At 37.4% G+C, this 22,122-nt stretch overlaps 1 protein-coding gene across 4 annotated transcripts in view; it reads right to left on the bottom strand.

Annotated features, from left to right (window-relative positions):
• The window catches only part of LOC105336552 (serine/arginine repetitive matrix protein 2), a 29,286-nt gene extending 7,927 nt beyond the window's left edge, over positions 1-21,359 (bottom strand). For 2 of the 4 annotated variants that reach the window (XM_066080612.1, XM_066080614.1), the window contains exons 1-9: positions 20,997-21,358; positions 14,554-14,609; positions 9,272-9,481; positions 4,493-4,684; positions 3,460-3,615; positions 3,115-3,201; positions 773-887; positions 523-629; positions 168-264 (exon numbers count right to left, since the gene is read on the bottom strand). In XM_066080612.1, coding sequence (XP_065936684.1) covers positions 168-264; positions 523-629; positions 773-887; positions 3,115-3,201; positions 3,460-3,615; positions 4,493-4,684; positions 9,272-9,481; positions 14,554-14,609; positions 20,997-21,261 — 1,285 coding nt within the window. In that variant the 5' untranslated portion in view covers positions 21,262-21,358. Of the gene's footprint in view, positions 1-167; positions 265-522; positions 630-772; positions 888-3,114; positions 3,202-3,459; positions 3,616-4,492; positions 4,685-9,271; positions 9,482-14,553; positions 14,610-20,996 lie in introns of all 4 variants that reach the window. The other 2 variants (XM_066080611.1, XM_066080613.1) reach the window with 2 other exon arrangements.
• Between the last annotated feature and the right edge of the window lie 763 nt (positions 21,360-22,122).

The raw sequence follows: 22,122 nt of genomic DNA, 5'->3' as shown, positions 1-22,122 counted from the left end.
AAAATCACGAAGCCAAATTTTTGTCATAGTTTCATTTAGTTTACATCTGTTAATAAAAAGCCAGATTTTAAATTCCACAAGATGTGCTTCTCGAGATTTTACACGGATATTAATTCTATGCGTTTAATTAGGATTCTATAGTAACTGCTGTCACAGTGGTGATTTACCTGCCCGCCTCCATCGGACGCTGTCTTTCTCGGGGGACGGGGAGCTGATGCTGGACTGAGAAGACCCAAGACTTGAATCATTGTCATTTTCCGACTCCTGTCAAAAAAAAAAAACTTTTCCAGACACCGTCCATTACACAGATAGTGAGCACCTACTCGGTTCTTGAGGTTAATGTAAGAAATCATCTACACGATACCATTTATCCAATTATATGACAATGATATTGAATGCTATTAGAAACTTTTTGAAGCTCAAAAGTGAAATATGCAAATAATAAAGGCATACAGATTTACTCCATTTTTGTAAATTTTGTGACCTGTTTAGAAACTCAGAGGTACAGTAAAAATTACTTACATCAAAGCTGTCCAGGAAGAGGGTGAAGTCAGGCTTGATGACCTTCCGGACGGGTTGGGGACACTCCTCCTCGTCCTCATTGTTCAGCTTGGTCCGCGATGTCTCAACTGAAAAACAACAATGGATAGCAAGAGTTATCTCTCCTTAAAAGGAGAGCAGGAGTTATCCTTCCTTTCATGGAAACAATTCATTACATGTGGCGTAATGTGCAATATTTAACGAGTACTAGTAAATTTGCATTCTTTCTTACCTATCCTCCTCTCCCTCACTGATTTCAGTTTGGGCTGTGACCTAATTTCTTGTAGGATCTGCTCCCTGGGCTGTAGCTCCACCTTGGGTGGGGAATTCAATATCCTCTTCTTTGCCTATTCAAAAAGAGAAAATTAAAATGATTACAGACTTTTATTACATACATATTAGCATCATAGCCTTATTCATACACTTATTTTGTAATATGCTACCAAAAATTTCCAGCAAAGTTTAGCTTCAACTGGTCAAAAAAGTTATTTTCTTTTAACATTAAAACTAGACATATTGCCCTGTTTTAAAATTTCTTGGAAAGCAAGGATTTACAGCTAACAAAATCTATATAAAAGGTATGATGACAGCATAAAACAGCCATCTCAAAGAAGTTTTGAAGTACAGTAACTTAATCTTTAAGGTCAGACGACACGTTCCGCGATTCTATATAACATTTTCCAGGAATTTGTTGATGGTTTACTACTATTTTGACAAGCTTTCTGGAAAAAATTAGGGTACCTTACCAGGCATTTCTGCAAAATACTAGAGAATGCAATGTCCTATATAATCCTGTTGAAAATACACTTGAATTGCTGATATAAAAATAAATAAGTAATACAGCAAAGCGAAATACAATATGTTGGGCTGGGATTTGAACTCACAACCTCTTGACCCTGCGCTCCTGGCAGAGAGCGGCCAAGGCTCTAACCACTCGGCCATCTAGACATATATCCATATGCAAGTAAATTTTAATCATTTTAAAAATCATTATCAAAATAATAATTTTTATTGGAACTCTTTATTACGAGGATATACAACAAAAAATGCTAGAGGAACGTGTCGTCTGACCTTAACTGAGAACACTAGATAATGTTCATAGCTACAACTTTGAATCCAGACATTGGTTTAACATTTCCTACAACTCTGAGGGGTCTGGAACTGGGACCTTACACAAAGCGGGCCGTGAATGTGTTTTGTCAATACACACCGCGGGCTGCTATGTCACTGCACTTTCACAGGTTAGGTATCAATACATCAAAACCCATGTCAATCAAATCTAAATCAGGTAACACAGGTAAATTTCACTTCAAGGCCGTATGCATGATTGCCTTTGGTATTGACAGCTTGTTAGTAAAGCAGAATATTTTTAATTCATTGATGCCGGTTTTATCATTGTGTTAACTAATAAGATTCTCCATGGCTGACTAACAGAGAATTCGTGTCAGAATAAATTTGGTTCCAAGCTACTGAGAATTTACCGGCGAGTATGACACCCCCATCAATCTTTCCCCCCATGCATCATTGTTATATGTGGGACACAGCGACATGCAGCTTACAGAGAGAGGAAACTTCCCCATGTCATCTTAACAAATTACTCTGAAATCACACAACAACAGACAGAGCCGGCATGCACTACCTCCATGTCCTAAAGTAGTTGGTACCTGATCAGGAGACACGCCCATATTATCTAACACTCCTGGTGAAGAAGTCCACATGTCCTACACTTATTGGAGACCTAGGGTAGGGGTAAAACTAGGTACCCTCCCAAACCCTGACAATGCACACTCACTCAATGCTGAAGTGTGGAGTATCCCGGCTATTGTGATCTTGTACAAGATAAGACGGAGCCCAACTCATGCTTAACACATGTCCATAAAATATATACAAAGAGTGGAAGCACAAAGTAGAAGCACAGGAGCATATGTTACTCCAGGTGCACTCAAAGTTTTTATCAAGTGGGTAATCAAGATTTATTGTGCAACAAAAATTTATCTTTCACTTCTTTTGTAATAGTCATTAAAATGTAAACTAATGTAATTTTTTTGTAAACATCTAATTATTGTTTCATACAATTAGAATTTATGTATACACTGAGATAGAGGGCCCGACAAATAAATGAGTCATGTGTTGAGAAGAACAAGGACCTTCTATAGAATCAAACGCCCTGCTGACCAAGATCTACCGGTCAGTGACCTGGACAGTCAGATAGGTGTCACCAGTTATCATCACTGTCCAATTCACTCATAGATTAACGAGTTTTAACATTTACAGGTAATTGTCAGCTTGGACAACAACAAAAAAAGCTGTGCCGTTGATTTAATGTACCTGGTATATAAGGCTGACTGTATATTTCAGTCACTCTTGATCAAAATTAAAGTTAAAGACATTGAAATAACATGCCAATTTGGCAAGTGCTCTTCAACAAGCACTAGCCCATATCTAAAATTAATTGGCCCTAGGTAGACCATTGATGCAACACCTATTTAGGCCTTGCTTCTTTGCCCTGGCTTTGGTGCATAGCTGACCAGTGATAGAGAGAGCTGATCAATGATAAACCAATGATAAACTTACAGGATGGAGAGGGGGGCGGGAGCGGATGAAGTCCAGGATCACAGCGTGGGCATCTTTCTTCACCTTGGTCGGAATGTCGCCATTAACCTGTAAAGTTATCACACCATGCTTACAATGCACAAATTACTGAACACAATGCAAGGAACCATCAGTCCACAATTAATAACAATTCAACCTGGGTAACATTTAGTTAAAAGATCGTACAAGCATGAACATAAGGTATCTCAAAGAATCAAATGTATTTCTCTTCATATAGGCAAGTTATAACCATGCTGTCATGCTCACATGTCTAGGACTTTGCAATGCTTTACAAAAGACAAGACAGATTGAGAACCAATGCATTACCATGACTTTGTTTAGGGTGTAGCGCCGAGATTTGATGTCATCCAGCAGAATTTCAAAGGGAGTTAACTCATACTCAGTGGGTGTTGTGATGTGCTCCACTGCTTTTAATCTGACCCCTCGTCTCAACTCCTTCATGATCTGAACCCACAGTCGGGCCTACAATACAAAACAAATGCAGTGAAAAAATTGTGGATCCTAATTAGGATGTTAATGTAACCCTCACATGTATCTTACCAGGGGATATTGGTCTTCTACAGAAATCAAACAAACTCTCTCAAACCAGTATGAACACTCTTCTGTGTCAGACATTTTACATTTGTGTGTATCATATTCAGAACATATACAATTATCTAGGACTTCCTATATACATAATACGGTTAATTATTTTATGCAATTATTTGCTGCACGTCCATGAACAACCTTCATTAAGTCCCGATATTTCGCTGTTTATGATGTAGATAATGAAATCCTCCGTTTTGTGGAGAAATCAATATGGCTATTACCAGACTGAGTGACCCCTACTTTAGGCTTTTGTGAGCAATTACTGCTTCATGAACCATAGACAGTAAAAATAATGCTGATGGAGCAAGATCTACTTGATTAGCCAGAAGTTGTGTAGAAGTCAGCTGTGTGTTGATACCGTGCCATCACCACATCAATACACGACCTCAGACAAGGACAGCATGTCAATACCTCACTGACTTTGCCAATTTCCCCTGATGTAAGACTTCCTTGTTTGTCTTTTATCTTTCCCAACATTTACCAGGAGACATGTTTCCTTTACATATATCTTACATGTCTTAGTTTACGTACCCAGTCTCACATCTAAATTTTACGTACCCAGTCTGATCTCTATAGTTTACCTATCCAGTTGGATCTCTTCAGTTTACATAACAAATTTAAACTGATATCTGAAGTTTATGAACTAAGTCAAATCTACTGGTACGAATTTGTAGCCAGTTGGGTCTACCTTCTACAAGGCAGCTGGATCTCTAAAGTTAATGTACGCAGTCAGATCTTAAAGTTTACGTACCCAGTCAGATCTCTGAAGCTCGTCGAGCCTTGACTGGTCCTCATCCTGTACGACCTTCTTGAGCTGCTTCTTGCCGGAGGAGATGCGGTTGAGGAAGGTGAGGAGTTCTTCGGCCTCGGCGACCAGCGCCTTACAGACCGCCTTATAGTGCTGACTGATGTTCTGCTCATTGGACAGGTGCTGGGAACACAGCTAAAAATAGAACAAACACAGCTAAAAATAGAAAAACACAGCTAAAAATAGAATGGAACACAATTAAATATAGAACAAACCACATGTAATCATTGGCCAATGCTGGGAACACAGCTAAAAATAGAATGGAACACATGTAATCTTTGACATGTGCTAAAACATTGCTCAAAATAGAATAAACTCAGCTAAAAATAGAATGGAACACTGCTAAAAATAGAATGGAACACATGCATTGAAAGAACTCATATCAACTTGAACACAGCTAAAAATTTTATGAACACCTTTGATCAAGGAACTCAGATTAGCTACAGTATTTTGTTATAGAACTAGCTTACAATTTTTAGAAATATTCAATATATAGCATGGAGAATATATACCAAAACAAAAATCAGAGAACAGATACATGTGTAGTAATTTATTAGCATTAATACTTATCATGAATTAAATCTAATGAAATAATCCCCGAACTTAAATGTATCATTGGCATCAATACTTTTGAATTGATGAATTAATTTAAAATTCAAATCAGAGGATTAAAAAATTTTTCTTAAAGAACTAGTTAGCATATTTTCGGGGAATTTGTAACTGTAAAAAAAATTAAATATTGAATGTACTTCTAAATCCGTTTTGACTAAGAGTATGAATGGTCAATGAACACATTAACATATTGTATACATGTATATACTAGGATTCCTGAGTGAATGGATTGGGCGATTCTTTGGTCCTTGCCGTATTTATTCAACAACAAACAACCTTGAATAAACATCTTTTACTTGGAGAAATCAATGGGTTCCCAGTGAGCCCAGTCTATTCCAGTATAATCAATTCTCCATAGCTCTTGTCTGACTTTATGTATTAGCACAATAACAAGTTTGTCCCTCCAGCATTCTTGTATAGATGTACAAAATACTGCTGACAATAGGGATATTTCAGAACAAAAAACCAGTCTGTCTGGTAAATCAGGAAGATAAAAGTGCAGAAGGATCCATAAATTTTTATCCTGATTAACAAGCACCCTTAGTACAAAAATTGCTTTAAGGAAAACCATAAATATGTTTGGGACAGCCATAATAAACCATGGAAATTGATTTAGATTGGTCGCTCCCAACATTGTTAACAATGCAAACTGTGTAACAAATCAAATATTGGTGGCCCCTATTAGTATGCCGGTACTGTCAGGTCATCCATTGTTGGGGTGGACACCGAGTCTGTGGGTCCGTGGACTCGATCACTACAGAGCAAACAAACAAGTTGCTTACAAGGGGAAGATTGGTGACAAAATCCCTCACAGTGAGATTACCGCGGAACAACAGGATTAAACAGGATTGCGGAACCTCCCTCCCCGGTCACTTATCTCTACAAGGGGGCATCAGAAATAATAAGAATGGCTGATAAGTACCACACTTCAGTCTCAGATAAACATGGACTCCAATGTCACAGACCCCTCCCGTACTCGTTCACTGCTGTGCGAGTCAAAGACACTTTCAATGTGTGTGTGTGTGATTCCAAAATCATGAATTTGCGAGTCAAAGACACTTTTATTATGTGCGTGATTCAAGAATCATGAACAGGAAATGCATGCTTAAGAACTAAAACAGGTGACCACAATACCTGGCTATACTCAGCCCAAAACTACACACAGCTCAAAGCCCCACCTAAAGTTGAAGGTCAATGGATCTAAACAGCCTTGACCTTTACAACTTGATGTGTGTGTATTGGGTTTCTTACTGGCTTATCTGTCTGTAATTTTGTTAAATTCCATCATTAGTTTACATGGTGTTAGTTTGAACTACTGCGCAGAGAAATATTTCTAAATACATGATGGGGATCATAAATGTTTGACACTCTAAATTAGGTGTACATGTGTACTATACACAAAGACAAGCATGCCTTAAACAGCACAAGGAACCTACACCAAACGTGTAAACACAGCCTTCACTTCTCTTCACTTTGGCTTATACACAGAAACTACTGGACTATTTCTGACACTGCACTATTTTTAGTAGTTCTATTCAGCCTGTCTCTCTACAATGGGTTTGAGTAAAAAGGAGAAAATGTGGCATTTATAATAAATAAATTCGAATAAATACATAATGACTAACTACAGGCTTTTTCTTCTTAATCATATTTATCTTTGTGGCAAAGTAACAAACTATATCACATTCCATTGGAAATATTTACATGCTTGACTGATGACAATTTAGCCGTTCTAAATATCAAGCTGTTTGAAATTAAATTACAGAACTTTACGAGGGTGTTGTTATATATATTCAGTAATTGTGTTTGTTATAATGACTTTGCGTGACTCACAAAAACCCTATCCTTACTACCGTGATTTACCCCCGACTACAATCAAACCAAACAAAATTGGACGGCAAAATTGTTTTCAAATTACACACATATTTCTAAACTTCAAAACACCTTAGTTTCGTTTAAATATTAAAAGATCTTTTATTCTGTGTCATGTTTTGTAACTTCATACTCATTACATCAGTTATCACTTAGTCAAATTGGCAGGAAAATTAGGTATAAGTGTGCTTGGCCTCTAACTTTTCTTTCCTTTGTGAATGATAAAAAATGTATTCTAATTACACAATAATTCATCTGATGTACAGTGAATATAGTTACATACATTTATTGAAGAAATGAGCCACAAGTCACGAATGGTTAGAATTATGAGATGCAATTTTCAGCTGCATATTTCTAATGCTATTGAGAGCTGAGTTTTGTGCCTTGTATTGTGTGGTGTATACAGCAATCTGACACTTCTTACTGAATTCTGTAAAGTCAATGTCATTTTAAGGTTGTTTCAAAAACTCCTCGCAATCAACAGTCTCGAGAAAAGGGAATAGTTATGGTCTACAAACTCACAGGGGCTGAAAATATAACTGCAGTATATCTCAGAGAGATCTGGCCATAGAGCTGCTCATTCAGAAATCAAGCCAATGAGGGCAGGAGTTGGGGCAGGCTTTAGGGTCCCCCTCCTGGTTCACTCCATTTCACCTTGTTCTACTCAGGTATTGTAGGTATACCTATATTTATTAGGCATACCTGTATTCATTATTGTTGATTGATGAGGGGCGATTTCTCTCTAATCAGCAGACATTTAACACAGATTCTCCGCTCCACATATCCCAACATAATGCTGTCAGAGCTAACTATCTACATCGGAAACATTAATTCCCTGCACGCTGGGGCCCGGTCACTAATTTTATTCCCATTTATCACCAACAGAAAACCCTCCTTTACAAAATCTCTCTGTAGGTATATATGTACATACCTTATACAAATTAAAACCATTGTGTACAAATATCTGTGGAATTTGAGTGGGCTTTTATCTAAAATTGGCATTTAGTTGTTTCAATCCGATGGTTCTTTTTGTACCGTGGACATCAATGGCTGAGCTGGTTCTCTGTCCATGGACAGGTGGTATTAGCACCAGTATACTGATCATTGATCAATGCCTCATCAGGCCTCCGTCCTGTGAAACTTTGTCAAAAAAACACTGGGAATATAAATATTACATGTCAGAATCTGACACCCAACGGTCTCGTGGAGGGATACCCTGATTAATGACTGATCGATGCCGCGGCTCTACCCATACAGATCTACCCGAACACGTCAGGCTACGGTTCCAATATCGGGTGTCGCTGATCAGGAATTTTAATGCAGTTTATCTACTTTTAATGGAGAACTCAGCAGTTACAGACTTCAGAGACAATGCTCCGTCAGTAATCCATGTCACCTCCACAAAATCTCACCAATATTCAGGCAAAGTGGATCGTTAGGCCTACTTAATTAGTTGGAAGCACTGCCAATATTAAAACATACCTGTAATATTTAATTATGTTTGTTCATAACAAACTTTCATCTGATAAAAAAACTGTACTCAACATTCCATTTCAAGCAAACCATCAAAACAAAGCAAGGGGACCAAAGACCTGCACATTGATCCTGCTCGGAAACTATTGACTAACACCTCACAATTCTCTGAGAAGTATTTATAAACTTAGGACCTAATAAGAAGGCTTACAGCCAACATTTTGTGATTTCATTCATAAGATCCAAATATCACTCTCTGAGACCATGTTTACCCAGGTGTATGAGTTTTTCTTGATGTTCCTAAAATCACGGTGATCTCTCAAAATACCTGTGATCTCCTTATTTTGACAATAATTAGAATGTGTTTTTTTTTAATATGCAAGAGTACTCAAACTGCCGCTTTAATCAGTTCTAGCTTTACTTATATGGTCTACTTGTGCCTGACCTTCAATATTGATGGATAACTTTTCTTTCAAATTTCAGACCTGTTAAATATTTCTATGGTTATTGCTGATGCCTACCAATATAATGTAGCCTTGACCTTTCAACATGATGTAACCTTGACCTACCACTATGATGTATTAACATGACTTATCACTATGATATAACCTTGAATTACCACTATGGTAATACCTTGACCTACCATTATTATGTAACCTTGATCTTTGCCAATATGGGAAAATATTAACCTACCACTATGATGTAACCTTGACCTACCACTATGATGTAACCTTGACCTTCCACTATGATGTAACCTTGACCTACCACTATGATGTCTGTGAATGAGTATCCCTCTTTGGCGTCCTTCTCAATGCCTTCGTCACACGCGCTCTGTAGCTCGTCATCGTCCTCCTCATCAGGATTGATCATGACCTCCAGCAGGTGTTCAAGGTCACGACTGAGGTGCCTCTCCTCCGACTCCTGGAGTCCGTAATCCAGGGCATGATAGATGACCACACCCAGTGCCTGGATAGCCTGCAAAAATCAACACGACTCAAAAATCAACACAACTAAAAAAATCAACACATCAATGTGTGTAGAATAGTTATAACATCATATCAATTAACATGGGTACTCTAGATCATGTGCATGAGAGAACATTCTCAAGGCACTTGGGTCACTTTACATCCTTTACCCACTAGCACTTTGAGTGAAGTAAAAGCCAGACTTGGCCATGAGAAAAAAATATATGCTCTGAACAAAGATTTTACAACCAGAATCAGAATCATTACCTTGGCCTCTGATCTTAAAAACTGGTACAAGGTCACTTTAGACCCATGAATCATTGGGTATAAAAGGGATGTATTAGTCAGCTAGGACAAAGGGGACAGAAAATACAGCCTAGAAAGATCACAGACAAACAGACTGGTTACTATAGGGCGTCATCAAACTTGTATAATTATCAAATGAAAACATTTCCTAATTTATTACCTTACACACTTTCAATCTAAACCTTAACAATCAGTTCAGGATAATTACATAAAGTTTTAGTTTGTGGCGTAGGATGGTTCCTGTAATACACACTGCCTGGATCATCCCTGAGGGACAGGATCATCCCCGAGGGACGTACAGAGGACAGCGGGTCAGGCCTTGTTGTGTAATTCTGTCACCAGCTCCCGTTATTTGTTTAAATGCCCCAAGATTTGTATTTTTTCACTGTATGCAAGTTTTGGCATACTCTAAAACCTGGCCTGGCCTGGCTTGGCCCCATTGGCCTGGCCTGGCCTCAAAGTTGGCCTGGCCTCACTTTTGGCCTCAAAATTGGCCTGGCCCCAAATTTTGGCCTGGCCTCAAAAATTGGCCTGGCCTCAAATTTGGCCTCTACAAAAATTTTTGGCCTCAAATTTATTTTTATATTTTCTTTACATATTTGACGTTTTTATTGATGTTTTATTGATTTATTTTCAATGCACATTAAACATCACTTTTGGTGCCTATAGTGTCTTAAAGTGATAATGTATCAAAAATAATAGTTACAATTGAAAATATAGTACTAACAATGTATATCTATGACTAAAAGTATGTTGAGTAATCAATTCTAACAGATTTTTTTTCAGTATGATTCAAATTCTTAAGAACTTAAGAATGTGATTTTGCCCTGCAATTGTATAACGATGGCATGTTTTTGCAATGTATTTAGATCAAACTGCTCTCAGGATTAGACACTATCTATGCAACTCTTCTTTTACCAACGACTTGTTTGAGAAAAAAGTAATGGAAGAGGCCAATATTTGTTTATTCTATCAAAAATCACAAAATGTTCTGCTTTGTTCAAATTCCGATGATGACAATTCCCCATAGGAGAACAATTATTTCCTAAGTATACAAGCAACACATACAGGAAACTCTACTCTATAATCAGGAGGTGATGAATTAATGAACATCACCGGGTCAAGCTATCGGGGGATGCAATGTTGCAGTCGTTCACAAATGCCATTAATTAAATTAGACATGTGAAATGTTAAACGGCAGGATAGGCAATGAATCTGACCCAAATGTAGCAGATTAAGGACAGAAAAGGTTGATATTAAATTTCTGCTGGGGAGGGAAATTTGGGCTTGATTGGTGTTGACAGGTAATATAAACAAACAGCAGATTTTAAAGTGCATTACACAGTGATAACAATTTAATGCTATGTACCAGTTTACAAATGTTTTGGATATCAATCAGGTCAGTCTCTTAAAATGATGTTTAAATTTTAAATGGGAGATGGGAGTGACAACTTAATCGATTTAGTATTGGGAAAATCTATTTCTTATAGTAGGAGCAGTGCTGTGCATGCATGTCATAGGTATTTTTTGTGTGATTAGACATGGATTAAAGTAATTCAACTTGAAAAATCGGTCATCTTGTCATATATATATTTTCATATGATTATTCCTTAAGAATATTCAATTCTTAAAGAAATCAATAAAAATTCAATTTTAATCTAAGAAAATGAGAAAAAAAGAAATTTTAAAATTTGAGGCCAAAAATTTTTGAAGAGGCCAATTTAGAGGCCAGGCCAATTTTTGAGGCCAGGCCAAAATTTGGGGCCAGGCCAATTTTGAGGCCAAAAATGAGGCCAGGCCAACTTTGAGGCCAGGCCAGGCCAATGGGGCCAAGCCAGGCCAGGCCATGTTTTAGAGTATGCCGCAAGTTTTACAAAAACTGCTTAAAAGAGGTGATGTAATGGCAGTATAGGAATTAAAGCTCTCAGATTGTGTCATTAAAAAGGAGATGAAATTGCCTAAACAAATCGGGAACTTGGAACTCAGGTGTAAACAAACAAATTCTCTCTTGAATTGTTGTATACATAAACATGATCAAGAGAGCTGGTGTGAGGTTGTAAAAACTGTGAGTCCTGATAAAACAGGTCTGGTGGATATTGCTTTATATATGTAAACACTACAGCAACACGTAACACACTCAGTATACCTGACAGGTGATCCACACACAATAAAAAAACACCAACGTTAGGGCCATATATATAATAAAGAATTGGTGTAGAATATCTCCAAGAACCCAACCATTGTGTGGTCAGAATGTAAAGTCAGACATGAAAAAAACCTCACGAAACAAAGAATGCCCTGATATGTAAAGGAATGTACATGTACAAATCAAGATATTGGAGCTAATTTCCAGCTTACGACGCCTTTCCTCAGAACAACAGTCTTCTAAGTTTATCTCTAGGTATTAACTAACAAAAGAAGCTTAAATTCTGAATGGCACCAACAATAGACAAAAATGCAATCCTCTTAGCTTTTTTACAAACATCCTTCCCCTAAATCTTTTGATGTTCCTAGCCTGTCAAAAGTCTTTTTAAAATAAAGTGAAATTATCTAGCATAAATGTAAAGCAAACAGCCCTCCTCTGTCCCTTTGTGTGGCCACAAAAAGTGTTTGGATTCTAAATTGAGACATTACTGCCCTTGGCTTTTCACGTTAATATAAAGTCAATTTCTAGTTACTGAATTGTTATCTCCTGCTGGTCAATGATAGGATCTACATTTTTTATTTTCTAATTTCTCAAGCAGAAATTAATTGGTTTTCTTCTTCTGAAAGTATTTAAATTAATGGAAACATAAATACCATCAACAAGATAATAAAGTCAATACTTGGTAATAAAACCATGTCAGTTGTTTGATGTTACTTTTTAACTTTTCTGTTCTGCCAAATTATAGACATTCTTGTAAGATCAATAGGTTCAATAAGAATGGGGGGGGGAAGAGAAAGTGGATACATGAACTTGTAACTTGATGTTCATCATTTCTCCTGTCTGTGTGATTACTGTAATATCTGAGTGACTTTTAATTGGTTTCCTCCTGATGGTACAGGTAAAATGTAGTAGGTCGAAATTGCTCTGTTTCGGTGACCTTTGATGGACTCTAGTGGTCAGTGTCAATTAACCCTGTGCCAACCTCTGATCACACTTCACAGCTGGGGAAAATAAACCGTTCATTTCTGGTCAGCCTGCAGAGTAAGGTCAGAGCATAAAGCACTGCTGTGTGTCACTGTGTTGGGTGCCTCCAGTCCCCAGAATCAAAGACTGATGGGGCGGGGCTGTATCATAGAATCACTTGACAGCGTGGATCGACCACATCACAGAGAGTGGTCAGGGATAGAGCAGTGGTACTCAGTATGAGTAACGCGGTACTTACAGCTACTTACACCAGTAAGTGGTCCCCTACAAATGACACATTCACAGTAGTTAAGCATGGACAATTACTCCACATTCAGGCTGCTTGGCAAGTTTAAAGGGCCATCCCATTGTAAAATACTCATCACAAGCAAGTGATAATAGTGCTTGTATAGGTAAAATCTAAGACAATAAAGTTTCAAGTACTACTCCAGAATTCAGAATGCATTGAGGTAAAAGTCAATTCATTTAAAAAAAAAAAGCCCCCCAAAAAAGCCCAACCATTGCATGGGTGGACCGATGGCTGGGGCTGCTGTTGCCATAGTTTCCTCTCTGCCTGTTAGAGCATGTGATAACTTTAATTGTTAGTGGACATGACTATGGAGAATGACACTTTGGTTTTTGTCACCTCGTTAAAGCTAATCCTCCCAGTCAAAATCTGAAGGACCGGGACCTGACATTTGTGACTGTGATCACCTGAGAAACAATAACGTCTACTCTCCCTGTCAGCTGTAATTATACCGACTCTGACCCCGGGGTCAATTCCACAAGACAGTCTTAAAATGTCTCCTGTGTTACAATGGGCATTCATGGTCAGGTTTCATATTAAGATCAAACAGCACAATACAGGACAACAAAGCCTAGATTACACAATACCCAAAACCTGCCTAATTCATAGTCAACTGTAATGCTATCCTCCAGAAGGAGAGATGGTGAGAAAGATTTTTATCTCCTATCTAACAGAAACTATGGTCAGGTCAGCCATTGTTGTTTTCTGGGTGAACAGTTTTAATTACAGACTTGGTGGCAGGTTTTAGTGTCAAATATTGAAATTCCCACCATCAATTACAGAATACTTGCCGAATTTACAGAGAACTAAAGAAAGAAGAACTTAAGTAAAAGTAAAGTTCCAAGATCCTGGTGAATTTGTTACCAAGGTTCTTTATCAGGACCAAGTTATGTCAACAAATCATGGAGCAATCAACACCATCAACGCGGAAATTATCTCAGGAAGGACTGATTACACTGCCAATGGTGAATACAATGTCAACAACCTGCCTGCCTCACCAAAGACCAAGGACAGTCCTCACTGCTTGGTGGAGGACAGAACAATCACATACCCCCCTCCCACACCAACCCCTGAATACATAAGTCCAGATAGAAAAGACTCTGTTGTTAATTTCTAATTAATTTTAAATATGTATTCATGCTCACATGTATATTTACATGTAATATGTTTATTTATTACATATGGTAGGAATGGTCAACATAAGGGGTGGAGGAGGGTGGAAGTGATCCACTGACAAACTTAGAGATAGGAACAAGTTGTAACTTTTCCATGTTAGGTAGCTGGAGAATTTTTCCTGACCAACTGTTTTTCCTAAATATACAGGTACTGTCTGCCGGTACTTGAACTGTATCATACTTACATCACTCTCGGTCACGACCTTGATGTCCTTTCCTGTCACCGAGTTCCTTCGACGGACTGAAATTATAAAAATAAAACCTCTCGTTAGTCAAATAAAACTTCTTGTTAACCATTCGTTATTTTTGGTAAAAACGAACAGGACAGGGAATTCATATTGTTATGGTTATACTTAGTAGACAAGAGTTTTATCTGCAACAAAATGTTAGGTACTTAATGGGGTCTTACATTATGCAAATTACCAAACACAGAATACAGAAAGCCCTACTTAAAAACTTCAGGAAATTACAAAAGTAAAAGTTTTGTGATATACATGCAGTGTTTCATCTAAATTCATAAGTCATAAATCAGGGGGCATTAACACGCAACAATAAGACAAGTTCTGCATAATTTCTTAGTTCATAATTTATACACATCAACAAATTGTGGACAAGCTATATCTTATCCAAAAAGTTCCAAGAAATTTAAAATTTTGGTCAGCCCTGCTAAATTTTCAAGGCTTTCAAACTTTTAATTTTAATAATTCAAGTCTCCATTTAACTGTCAACTTCTAATACCATCCATTTTTCATACAGATACTTATTATAATTTCAAAGTGTCTGTATACAGAATGCTATAAATCACATTTTAATGGGTAAATTCCTCTCTGTTCGGGGATATCTTTGACTGGTGTGTAGGCTAGCCCAGCGATAATAGCTGGTGTACACACAAACACGTGATTGGGGGTCCGATATAAGAAATGAAAACTTAATTTGGTTTTTATGAATACTGATGACTTTTGTTTTTGGTTACATAAAACTTACATTAGCTGTGTGTGGCCAGGAACTTGACTTAGGACAATGATTGGAGCAAAAACTTCTGTGTTTAATTAAAAATTTATTACATGCAATAGGATACTTTATAAACAAACAAGACAAATTGATCCTCCATCTATATTCAGTTCACTGGGAAGCTTTTCCCCTCAGATTGAGGTTTGGGCTAGATTTATGTCCTTTTCACACCATGTCTAAAACCATTTCTGGATTTTTTCATTTTTTCATTGAATTCATATTAATTTTTTTCAATTCAAGAAAGGAATCTTCGTGATCAGAATTTCTGAAGATTAAATTACCGAGAACTGAATGTGTATTTTTAAATTGAGAGAATAAAACCTGGCAGTTTAAAGCGAAGATTTATTCCAAGAATTTCCTTGCTATAAGTCCCAGTGTCAACTGTCATACAAGATGTGTGGAGAACACCCTTGGACAAAGTCCAAAGAATTTCAATAAAACACATGTGGAGATAAATTTCAGACCAAGTTTTCAATACACATTGACTTGTTGTTTAATCCGCGTTAAAGAAAAAACCCAAACAATTTCATAGGTAATGTTTAAACGGGACTCAGAGACAAGGGCAATGTTAGTTCTCTCAAGTGTCCCTCAAAGAGCTGTGTGGACCCAAAATGTTATCATAAACAGTTACTCTCAAGTGGACAACTAGACGTGGCAAGGACTTTTGGTCTCCCCTGTATGGCTATTTACTCTGCACCTAAATGCCACAAATCTTACATGTAGAATTATACTTAAGAACCTCTTTTATAATTCATTAATAGCATTTGTACATGTGAAAAGAATTATTTGTAGTTGAATATGTAACGAATAAGGTTATTAAATGTTGCAATTATGGGGCTAAAAATGTTTGTTGATCCCTTATCTTTCATACATATTTTGCAATGTGCAATGATCACCTCATTTCTAATGATTCTCTATAACACTCAAGAGATGACTCACATAGTACTTACTAAGCTTTCATTTGAATCAGTTTCACATTTACATGAGAGAGAGAGAGAGAGAGAGAGAGAGAGAGAGAGAGAGAGAGAGAGAGAGAGAGATTCCCTAACTCTTTTCACTTTGTTTTTTTTTCACTGCAGTGCATGCTATTCACTGAAGGTTACAACCCTTCCCGTGCAAGTACAATCAGCTTAATTCTGAAAATCCTCACATTAATCCACCTTACAAATGAATGGAATGGAAAAGCCAGGATTTAGTACAGTGTTTCTGCATTCAGCAGATTGAGTGTTCTGCAGTCAGGCATGCACCCACCCACACAATGAGAAGAGCAGTCAAACTGGCGCATACTTATATATAACATACACAACATGAAGGGAATAATGCCTTGCAATCCTAATGCAGGGACATCCTTATTAAACTCTGAGAAATAAGCTGGATATGTAGCTTCTATCATAAATCTAATTGTTAATGTTAGATATTCTTACAAATGATCACTTTTCCTGGTCAACTACTTTAAAATTCTGCTCCATTAAACACACATACCGGGGACCTCAAATTCAGCAGGTTTTTTGTAGAAAGTCTTTGTCCAGAAGACATCCCTTGCTTTGCAGGGCCTGACATTGTCTGGATGATTTGGTTTTTGTTTGTTTTTGGAGGGCTTTCTATATAACAATAATCGGTGACTGTTGGTAAACAAATATTGGGATACCGCTTTATTGTTGACAGTGACACATTATGAGAAAACGAGAAATTCACCTAAACTGTCTCAAGGGAATCACATCTTTCTGAGACCTTTCACTTTGACATTCATATTGATATTCAGTTAACAGGACATTGTCATCAATTCATAAAGCGGAACTCTTTAGACTAAGTAAACTTGAGATCAATTTTAATGGCTGGATAACAAATAGTGAAAACAGTCAAGTGGCTGTGTATTGAAAATCAACAACAATTGAGTATTTCTCAACAAGACTAAGCAATCACGGCGACTCCAAGCACTTGTTTGTACGTGGGTCAGGGAGGGGGGGGGGGGGGGGGGTGTGGTTAGTGTCCACCCTGGGACTGAAGGTCAGGGACATTGGAGCAGCAGTACACTTACTTCTCCCTGGTGGTTACTGGGACCACTGTCAATGCAATCAATCTGAAGTCATTAGTTATACATCGATAGAAATCACTGGTACACCAATGTTTAATTTTCCCTTAGAACCCATTGATTCCCACCTGTCCATCTTATCCTTTGTCAATAAAATCCACAAGTTGTACACTGTTGTGAAATCAATCAATTTTAATCATTATCAATTATTTACAGTATTTCGACATTTCAAGAATTTAACACCTTGTTTGATTGATCTTTGACAGATCTTTTGTGTGCTCAGGTAAAGCAAGGTGAGGTGTAGTAGCTCTCTCTCTCTCTCTCTCTCTCTCTCTCTCTCTCTCTCTCTCTGGCATAGAAGAGATAATTCAGCTTTTACATCATTTTTCTGCTAATTATTTTTAAACTATAGGGCTTGCCTTTCACTGACATGCAGAATAAGAGTTTTAATCTGCCTACTATCACTGGTATTAGGTGTCCATACAGTGATTTATAGCACACGAGACATCAAGCATTTCCTTGTAGTTACCAGCCCTTTGATCTGAGTACATCCCACAACATCGGCCTTTTAGCATTGGAATGTCAAACCATCAAATGCTGATCTGACAAGACTTCAAGGATGACAGATTTTGACAGGCCATTTAGTTTTTAAATCATGCTCTTTATTTCTGTATGTCCTTGACATAAGGACTAAGTTTGAGCCATGGACCGTTGTGTGGGCGGCAGGACCGAGGTATAGACTTGGTGTCCCCCCAAAACTTCCTGTGTTCCACCCTGACCTCAAATAAAGTCCCGCAAAACAATATACATGTACCTGTAGGACTCACTAATTAAACAAAACACCTGTAGAATCGATTGAACAATGCTCCACTCATGATATCAATGACATATGTACAGGTATGTACACAGTCGGTGGTGACAGATGTGATGTGTACATCCTCATAAAACAGAGGCATATTACTTTTATAGCTAAATATTGGTATTCCTTCCTGGGCTGTTACCACTGAAGAAACAGAATGTAAAGACACTGATATACAGCCCGTGTATGTACAGACTGAAACATGTGCTATAGTACAGTACAAGGTGTTCCGACGATCAAAGGAACGGATCAAAGGAACGGATCACAGGACAATGATGGAAGCCTAATGAACACTGCCTATTTTTACAAGAACATACTACCATAAAGGTATTGGGAATAAGTCCGAATAACTCAACAATATATTACAAAGTGCACACTACAAATCTTCAAACATATCTTTAATGATATACAATTCATTCATAAAGAGATTTATGGAGAGAGAGAGAGTGTGTCGTGAAGTAAAAAGTTAATTGTCAACCTGTCAAATCTTGACAAAGCTATTCTAATTCTACATGTTAATGAGACATTATCAAAAGCATTTGACAATTAGGTCAAGTGTAAGATATAACAGGTGAAACTTTGCTGTTGTTTTGGGGGTGGGGGTAAATAAATGGATTTTTTTTAAATAATGTGAATTAAAGAATGGCAGTTGTCTCATATCTTTGGGGCTATTTAAATGTTGCAATGCAATGATGGAAATTTTTTTGACCAAAAACGATCATCATGGTTAGCGGTACATATTTAAACATTCCAGGACTCTGTCGTCGTAGACATTAAACACTAATAACAAAATCAATACAGATAGCCGTTATCTGCACCCCCCGAGTCGCCATGTTTTTTAGAGCATGTATTATTCATATCAAACGTTTTGGAGATTAGTTTGAAGATAGCGACTCTTTGTCGTTAAATCCCAGCATTCCTCTCCCCCACACCCGGCATGTCGGAGAATCCGTAGTCGGCGTAGTGTTTGTTATTGACTTGCGGGATGTACCCGTTACATTACCAATGCTCCACTTGCTTCTCAACAAAAGATTTACCTGCATTCATTATTTCTGCCTGCCAAAACACACAAATGCTTAAAGCCTGCAAGAAATGATTCATACCCAAATTCTTCAGAGGACGCATTTAATTATACTGAGAAAAGAACTTTAAATTTTTCTCGGTGTGTAGGTAAATTTTCTTTAGCTATCTATAGCATTGATTGGAACCCTTCTGTTGAGAAAGGAATACAAATAGGGCAAACTACAACCATCAAACTAAGTGTGACCTTCTGGGCAAATACCAGACCTCCATACAGCTGAAATCAACCTCTGTTAGAGTACCGTAAATTGAAAGTTTTACAGAAAAGAGCATATTTTGTCATTGACGAATTCAGACATTCCCACTTCCTATTCATTATCAATGTATTCTGGTCTACTTTTATCAAGTTCTTTTAAATGTCCACAATATAAAAGCTACCAGTCAACAATATTGATTTCTAAAAATGCAAGTCTGTGCATATCTCTGGTCATTAGACAGACTGCCTTCATTTTATTACACAATAATATGTGTGAAAAAGCAATGCCTGGCCACAGGACACTGCCTAATGCAGTGATAAGGAGGGATTCCCTTGTAGTATAGTGTTATCCCGTCCAACTTCAATCACTGTGACATTTCTTCTATACAGAACAACAAAACAAACAAATGACAATGTGCAGGATGTACACACATATCTTTTGTTCTGGGGAAGGAGATAGATAAGCCTCTTATCTGTCTTTGTAAAAACTGATTAATCCTTGCTTATGATGGAACCTCAAAAAAACAACTGCTTTATCATGTTTATACAGAGAGAATTAAACAGAGTCAAAATGAGGGTAGAACTTTGTAATGTCAAAAAATGGAAAGTTATTATTTAATAAAGTCTAATAATAATGTGAAAGGACTGATGGCTCTCCTTGAACAAGACTGAGGGGTGTGAAAGTGAAACTTGTAGTTACAGATACAGTGTGATAAGTTATAATTACAGATAAAGACACACACACAGAGCTTATGCATGCCTTAATGCAGCATCATTGCGTTCGGGAACAGAAAAAGCCACAAAGTTCACTCATCTGGAAACAGTTTTTGTTGGCTTTCTACCTGTGAGACTTAATTCTACACACTCCATCAATTCATTTAATTTGATCTTAATATTTCAATTTCATGTGCAAATATTTTGGAGTTTTTCCAAATGAACACATCAATATTTGAAATGCTGTAAAGAGATTGCCGATATCTTTAGAGAAAGCTCCAATCAAAACGACCTTTATGAAAAATTAAAAGGACATGCTATGATAAGCAAGTACACTGTTTGATATAATTTTCTGTGATAAATCTATTATCAATTAGCATTTCAGACTTCATCTCTAATTACCCAGCTTATCATGCTTAGACCGCTGTCAGGACTTTGACAATGATGACAACAATTACCACCAAACAAACAAAAACCAACAAAGAACTTGGACCATGACATCAATGACAGGTGACAGCGGTCAACTCAGCCCGATTGGGAAATATAATAAAAAAGTATAATCAAATTTTCTTTCACTCATTATTTTTTCACTTAGTTTTTACTCTTTTAAAATAGTACATGAAACCGGAGTTTTAAAAATCGGAATTCCCAAAGGGGATTAGTTGATAGGGCCATGACTTTGGTTATAGAGCCCGTTACCCCCCCCCCCCCCCAAACTCCTGACCCTGGTACTGACCTTGCTGTCCCTTGGACAGGACCACCTCTGTAGCATCGATGATCACGTTCCCATCTTTCTTGATCCTGACGGATCTTATTCCATGTGTATACAGATCACGGAACGTGCGGCGGGCAGTTTCCACAGAGAAATAATGTGCACACTGATGACATACCGCCCAGGCTTGTTCCTCATTAATGGGATTATTAAACACTGTTAAAATTTCCTCTAGAGTGAGTGGATCCACAGATATATCCCTAGAATCGGTCGCTGAAATTTGGGCCATGATCCTGACCAAGTCATGGCTACGCTTTGCTTTGAAGTAACATGAGCAGTGAGCTAGTACCGAATGTGTACAGGTAACTTAGAACCGACACGGGGGACAACTCTAGCTTGATTCGCGTGACTGAGCAGCAAAGCGTTACAGTCCCCGAAAGAGTTACCTTTCCTGGACTCCCACTTTTCTCCCACTCCTCATAGAGCGTCCCATGTGGTATAAGTACATGTACTATTTTTCATTGATAATAATTGATAATATTGATATAAGTGTATCCATTAAAAAACCTAACTGGAGGGGGTAGGTAGCGCTAGTATACCTATAACTTCAATTTCACTCATAATTTCCTTATTTTCATTTCAATTTTATACAAACTTAAAAATAATTGGGGGGGGGGGGGGGGGGGGCTCTATGGTAATTTCATTTTTTATATGTAAATTTTAAAGAAAATATTTGCTGCGAGAAAGAGGGGGGTAGAACCACCTTTTTTTTTTTTTTTTTTTACATCAATTCAAACTCAGTTCGTATTGTTCAACAATTGAGAGAGAGAGAGAGAGAGATTATAAAAGGAATAAGGAATCATTCTTTGAGTATTATGAGGTGATAATTTCGGTCGGGGCGTGATCAAATCCAATAAAGCCCGAAGGGCTTTATGATAGATAAAAAAAAAATCAAAAAATGATTCCTTATTACTTAATATATTTATATTATTCTAAGCCATCGTACGATTACATATTTGAATATAAATAAGCAAACCCCGCCGGCGCCTCAATTTGGCGCCAAAGACAATGGAAAATGTAAATATAATATTATATAATATTTCAGTTAGTTAATATGTAAAATAGAATGTTCTAAACAAAATTGTGTTTG

The sequence above is a fragment of the Magallana gigas genome, chromosome 3 (genome assembly GCF_963853765.1).
Source record: "Magallana gigas chromosome 3, xbMagGiga1.1, whole genome shotgun sequence".
NCBI lineage: Eukaryota > Metazoa > Mollusca > Bivalvia > Ostreida > Ostreidae > Magallana > Magallana gigas.
The sequence above is the reverse complement of the archived record's forward strand: the minus strand, read 5'-3'. Positions and strand labels throughout refer to the sequence as shown.